Raw genomic sequence first — 6,754 nt, 5'->3', positions numbered from 1 at the left:
GTGCGGAAGACCACCGAGAGGGAATACCAGTACCCACCAGACTTCCTAGTAGAGTCAAAGAGGGATGATGCGCATGCGCCTATCCACCCAAGGCCCAGGACCAGCGGCGGGAAGTTGGTTTACTGAGTGGTATCTGAGCAGCTTGAAGACGGATTGGAGCCGACGGACCAATAAACAAACGCCTCATTGGCTTAGCTTGCTCAGGGTCCCAGTACTCTACCTTCCCATTTGCTTAGCTTGCTCAGGGTCCCAGTTCTCCACCTTCCCATTGGGTCTTTCAAGCAGAGCAGGGGCGTGGCTCTCGGGACTCCGCCCCCCGCCTCGGCCCAGCCTCGGGGTCCCGGGCTGAGGGAGCCGGAAGGAAGTGAGCGGGTCCCGCCCCTTTCCCCTTCTCGTTTCCGTAGGAGCCACGGCCGCTGCTACCGCCGCCGCTGCGTGTTCTCCGGAGTCTTCCTGCAGTACCCTCGGTCCCCGGCCGCGCGGAGCCGGGATGCACTGCTCCTGCTGTGGGTCCTCATCATGGAGACCAAACGGGTGGAGATTCCCGGCAGCGTCCTGGACGATCTCTGCAGGTACCGTGGCACCCCGCGCTGCTTCGGCCCCCTGTCGTCCGCTGCTTTTCTTTTTGCCCCCTCTCAGTTTCGGCGACCCCGGAGACCTCCGCGTCTCCTCTCCCGGTCCACATCCTTGTCCCGGCTTTCCCGTCCCGCTTCTGCTCCCTTTCCCTGTCGACTTTTATCTCCGACGACACCAACCTTCTTTTTCCGCTGCTGCCTCCCTGTTTCTCACGCACTCTCCTCCATTCCTCCTCTCGCAGCGCTGGGATTTCCTCATTTTCTTAGTTACTCAACTAGTTTGCTTTCCCGCAAGCGAAGCAGCTTCGCTAAAGCCTGGGTCTTAGGCATTTTGGGGGCTGCCCCTCCCCCTCCCGTTGCTTTTTCTGACTGACTTCTGCAGACCGTCTTACTCTCTCTTCCCTCCATCTCATTCCCCAGTTGTGTTGAAAGATCCCAAGGTTTTTAAGTCTTGGAATCCCAGCTTTTCGGACCTACGTAGAGAAGTTTTCAAATTTACCCCCCGCCCCGGGGGGGTATTCTTATACGTCCGTGGCGTTCTCTGTAAATTGCTGTGAAAAATTACTCTCTTGTTCATTCCCAAACTTATCCTTGGGAGTGAGGGGAAGAAAAGAAGTCTAGAGTTGCTTTTCCCCTCCATCTCTTCATTGTCCTTCTTGAACGGTATTCTCAGCTGCTGGGTTTTAACGGATGGTATAATTTTACAAGAGAAATTTTCTGCGTTCTTCTCTCTTGTTGGCTATAATTTCAGATAGCCAAGCAAGTGTACTTTCACTTTCAAGCATGTGTAAAATAGACTTAAATTTTTACTTCAGGAAAAGGAAATGTTTTTGGTGTAGTAATAACCTGAGTTGTCGCTGGTGTAAGTGGGTTGTGAAATAATTTAAATTACAAATGAATACAAGCTTGATTAAAACGACCACTTTTCACTGTATTTATGTCTTGAAGTCTGGCTTTTAGTAGTTGTGTTGCATTCACGACTTTAAGGGGAAAGGAAGAACTGATACTAGTGGAGTTACCGCTGCTAAGTCACTTCAGTCGTGTCCGACTCTGTTCGACCCCATAGACGGCAGCCCACCAGGCTCCCCCGACCCTGGGATTCTCCAGGCAAGAACACTGGAGTGGGTTTCCATTTCCTTCTCCAGTGCGTGAAAGTGAAAAGTGAAAGTGAAGTCGCTCAGTCGTGTCGGACTCGTCGCGACCCCGTGGACTGAAGCCTACCAGGCTCCTCTGTCCGTGGGATTTTCCAGGCAAGAATACTGAAGTGGGGTGCCATCGCCTTCTCCGTGTGGAGTTACTACTGGGTGCCAACCAGACACTGGCTGCTCTCTTCACGTGTATCATTTAATCCTCAAAATAACCCTGTTTGGTAGATGGAGTTTTTTCCATTTTCATCTGTCAGACTCACATTGTAATTTATACAAGGTCATTTTCATCTTAATTTAGAAAATCAGGATTTGCCTTTTTCTTTCTAATGCCTGTGCCTTTTTTTCTTAACATTGGTGGATGAAATAGAAAGTCCTCTCTAATGTTATTACTTCACAAAAGTACATGTAGGTAAGTAAGACTAATTCTGCAACCACTAAGAATTAACGTCACTGTACTTTAGTGATGATACGGTTATAACTTAAGAAAAAAAGAGGTTTGATGTTTGTTAGATAAATGACTGGGAGAACATGTCAAAAGTGGAATTATGGTTTTTCTGATTCATCTTTCCAAATTTTTTTTAGAGGATGTACATTTTATAGTCAGAAAAATTAAATATGAGTAGTATTAGGAAAGATGAGCAATAGTTATGTATGAATTAATAGGGATACAGGTGGTTTAGAAAAGATAGGTAATTTATACTTTTTACAGGCATCTAAACTAATTGTCCCATTGGTGGTGGTTTAGTCGCTAAGTCGTCTCCGACTCTTGTGATCCCATGGACTTCAGCCTGTCAGGCTCCTCTGTCCATGGGATTCTCCAGGCAAAAATACTGGTGTAGGTTGCCATTTCCTTCTCCAGGGGATCTTTCTGACCCAGGAATCGAACCTGGGTCTCCTGCATTGCAGGCAGATGATTTACCAACTAAGCTATGAGGGAAGCCCAATTGTTCCATTAGTATTGGGTTTATATTGTATATTGGAAGACTGCATCATTTAAAGAAGTCATATCGACCCTTATGAAGGTGATTTGATGTGTGTAATCCTACTTAAAAATAATGGTGTTTTGTAGACTTCATGTTAAACAGCTGTTAAGTGTTAAAGATTCTTACTTGATTTTCTAGTTAGTGTATATTAAAACTATTTTATACAGATCTTTTGGAATAGAGAAAACTTTCTTTTTTTCCTTTAAGGAAATTTTTGGTAGTTACTGTTTTTTGGACCCACGTGGTTGATGTGTTTAAAAATTAGGGCTAGCTACTTGATAAACTAATAGGAAACGGTTATCCAACCAAACTTGGGTCTACTTGCTTGACATTCAGCAAAGCCTGTACTGATACAGAATTGTGGTACAGGGAAGTACTGGTGCTTTCACTGCTGGGCCTTGCAAGGAAGAATGGCAGTTCATGTTTAAAAGGCAGACTTAAGGGGAAGATGAGGGACAGGGTCGTGAGTCATCAGCTCATGGACCTCTTTCTGATTAGGTGGTGGTGAGGTAACAGGGTGGCATTATAGAATTTCAAATTATCAGCCTGGTTTTAAGGGTCTGAGGTCTGCTTGGTGGTGGTTAGCATGTAGTTGGCTTCTTCCACCTGGTGAGGGTTTTAGTTTTTACAAAACACCTGAAGGATATGGCTCAGGATACTACGTACAGGCCTTGCGCAGGAACTAAAGGTCCTTGACTTTGTTTTATGGTTAAGCTAGTATTATCTTGTCTTGCTTAACTGCGTTCCTTAGTCTTCTGCATTTTCTTGCTTCTCTGAATCAAATTTAGCTTAGGAGGCTAAAACTTTCCTTTAAATAAGAGGTGAGAGAGAGAGGGTGGGGATGTCCTTGATGACTCCTGCTCCATTTCAGAACCAAATAACCATTTCTTAAAACTTCAGGTTTTAAAAGTAATACCATTTTCAGGTTAATGTTCACAATATCTTTGATTAATTTAAAGATTTTTAATATTAACACTTCTGGCTTTTGCTTATGGGCTCTATCAGAAAATTTCACACTTATTTTCTATGAAAATAAAGCTTAAATTGAAAAAGTTTAGTTTTTTGTACTTTTTTAACATCTTTTTTTTCTATTTTTTGTACTTTTTAAAGTGCCTCTTGATTTACAAGTTTGGTTTTGACTCTTGTTTTCACTCCCTTTGTATTTTCTCCAGTTTTAGTTCTTCTTTATTGGTATCTTTAAGGTTTTTTCCTTTTATTATTTTGATCTTTGATAAAACATAGTCCTGCTAATCGTGTCTAGTTTAGTTATTGACCATATGTTTTGGGGAAATGTAAAATTTGAGAGTGATTTTTACATGAGAAATTAGAGCAAGAGACTTAAATTTTCAAGATATGACTTTGTGACCATTAGACAGCTTACCTAAGAAATGGAATGTTATTTTTCAGGTAGTTGAGTATGGGGTATTTCATTTACAGGAATATTGTGCAGCCATTAGAAATTCCTAAGACAGTTAGCAAACAGTAAACTGAAGGAGGGTATTTGTGTCTTGAAAACGTACACAATATACTACTGAGTGTAATAACTAGTCATTTGGTGCTCTGTGTTAAATTTTTAAATGTTTTTGTGAATACATGTTTGTGTGCATGCACAGAATTCTGAAAGTATATACACCAAACTGACGAAACTGGTAACTTCTGGGTGAAGTGGAATTGGAGGACAGCAAGGAAGACTTGTCTAAAATGCTTTGGTGAACCAAAACTGCTTTATAATACAGTATGTTTGCAAATGTAAAAGTAAATCAGCACCATTGTATGGTGGGTGATATTCGTCTTTGGTGCACCATGGTTTCTTTTTTTTTTTTTAATTAAAAATTTTTTTTTACTTTACCATATCGTATTGGTTCTGCCACACATCAACATGAATCCGCCACGGGTGTAAACTGCACCATGGTTTCTAACGTTAAAAGTTAAAAATATTTTTCAGTATCATTTAAATAATCTTATTAAAGATTTGGAAAGCATGATTTTAAAGTAAAAACTGAAAACTGCAGTTTGTTAAGTTGTTCCTCTTAAAGAAGAGTTTGAAGTTATTTATTTAAGTCCCTTTAAGAATTAAATGGTAAGGTCACTCCTGTGTTAAAAGGAGAAAGGTATATTCTGGCAGCTAATATTGCTATTTTGGTGATCACATAGGTTAATGAAATAACCATTTAAGTGTTCATTTCACCTGAAACATTTTTGTGTTAATTTCAGTCCCTGAGCTAATGCTTTTTCTATCTGTGGAAACATTGAAAAGATGACTTTTTTGTAAGGTGGAGAAATTTTTCCCATAACAAAATATTGTGAAAAGCATTTTACTTTAGCTTTTAAAATATACACATGTATGTATATACACACACTTTTAAATATATAAAACACATCACAAACATTCACCGAATGAAAGCATTGAAGTTTAATTTTCCTGTGTAAAATTTTTTTTCTTAAAAGTTTCTAAAAAGTTTGCCTTTAACTTTTAAAATGTACTCATCTGTAAGGTATTTTTGTTTTTAAATCAAACAGTACAGATGACTTTGTGAACTGAAAAGCAACAATGTCTTGCCCTACCCCTTACATCCTAGTTCTGCTCTGCAGACTTTACCTGTTTTGTGAAGTTTTCTAATGGCTATTTCAGTATTTTAAAGTTTACTTGTACCCCTTTCTATCAACTTTAGATTGAGGATTTAGTGTCTCTTGGTAGACTATTAGGTGGGACTGTAGTTTACACTTACTGTTGCTCTTGTCCTACTTCCAGTGCAGTTATATTACTACTTTAAATCGTTCCACTGGTTATCTTTGTGACTTTACTATGCTTAAACGTTTTATTTCTGTCTGTGAACATCAGTGTCTCTTGAGTCTGTATTTGGTAGGGTGAGGCAGTTAGTGCCCCATCATTTCTTCCGTTTCTTTTCTTACCTACTCCCTCAGCTTCTATCCAGGTGACTTACAAATTAAGATTGATAGTATTTATGTTACATTTTGTAACATTATGAAATCTTAAACATTCTGCTACTGGTTGATTGTAGGGGGTGAACAATAATAAAGGCATTTGTTATACGTCATGACTGTAAATACTTTTCATAGTAGAGGCAAGTCTACAATGGCTAGGATTCTGAACATAGTCAAGATCCTTTTTTAAGAATCTTGAGAGAGAATGACCAAGTAAATTCTTCTTTCTTATATTCTGCAAATTGCTCTAAATGATACCTTTTAGTTTTTTCTTTTGGATAAAGATGCATATGCTTTGTTCATTATCCCCTGGTTCCTTCTCACTGTTCTTTAATATTTTTCCCCCTTTTGTTCTAACTTTGCTTCATGTGTGGACTGTGATTCTCTTGTACATTTACCCTTCTCCCTCAAAATGCCCGTAGTTTCTAGCTGCCTTCCACCATCACACCCTTATTTGCTCCTTAGATATCCTTGGTCTTGCTCTCAGTTATACCATCTGCTCTTCTGCTGAATCCTTTTTTCCTAGGAAATGCTGTCTTGGAGATCTTCACTGTCTAGTCCAATCTGCGCTGTACTAGAATTCCTTTTCCCAGCTCTCCCAGGTTGTGTCTCTTCTCTCTGAATCCTGTTTATGCTTTATTTTCATTCTTGTTTTGCTGATTTACATTCTAAAGTTGTTTCTCTGAGAGGATCATTAGGGAGCAAGCTTTCTGAGCCTGTATGGGACTGAAATGTCTGACTGAAATGTTTCTCTTCTCACAGTTAGGTTTCCAGGTGGCCCAGGGCCCACACTTGCAGTATCAGGTTCCAGGAGATATCCTTGACAACACTTTTCTTCAGAGCCAGTTTTTTAAAATGAGTTTAATTTTTTCTTTGTCTTGAATTAGGTTTTCCTGAAACGTTGGGTGGTTTTTTAAGATGTTTAAGATGGGGCTGTAGAGGCTTCTTTATGAGAATAGATAGGGAGCTGGCTCATAAACGGTGGGGAACCTTTGAATACCAGTGTGCAGGAGTTTTGTTTTGGTGTGCCAACACTCAAACCTGTTTTCTAAAGTTAGGCAAGAGTCTTGGGTGTTGTTCTCCCTCCCCTACCTTTTGTAGG

General features: G+C 40.2%; 1 protein-coding gene across 1 annotated transcript in view; it reads left to right on the top strand.

The window, feature by feature from the left end:
- Nucleotides 1-349: 349 nt before the first annotated feature.
- DCP2 (decapping mRNA 2) overlaps nucleotides 350-6,754 on the top strand; it is a 49,471-nt gene continuing 43,066 nt past the window's right edge. Inside the window, exon 1 of the mRNA XM_005902719.3 lies at nucleotides 350-572. Within this exon, the coding sequence (XP_005902781.2) occupies nucleotides 520-572 (53 nt within the window). The 5' untranslated portion in view covers nucleotides 350-519. The remainder of the gene's footprint in view (nucleotides 573-6,754) is intronic.

The sequence above is a fragment of the Bos mutus genome, chromosome 10, assembly GCF_027580195.1.
Source record: "Bos mutus isolate GX-2022 chromosome 10, NWIPB_WYAK_1.1, whole genome shotgun sequence".
Taxonomy (NCBI): domain Eukaryota; kingdom Metazoa; phylum Chordata; class Mammalia; order Artiodactyla; family Bovidae; genus Bos; species Bos mutus.
Note: the sequence above shows the minus strand (reverse complement) of the source record. Positions and strands in the feature narration are given on the sequence as shown.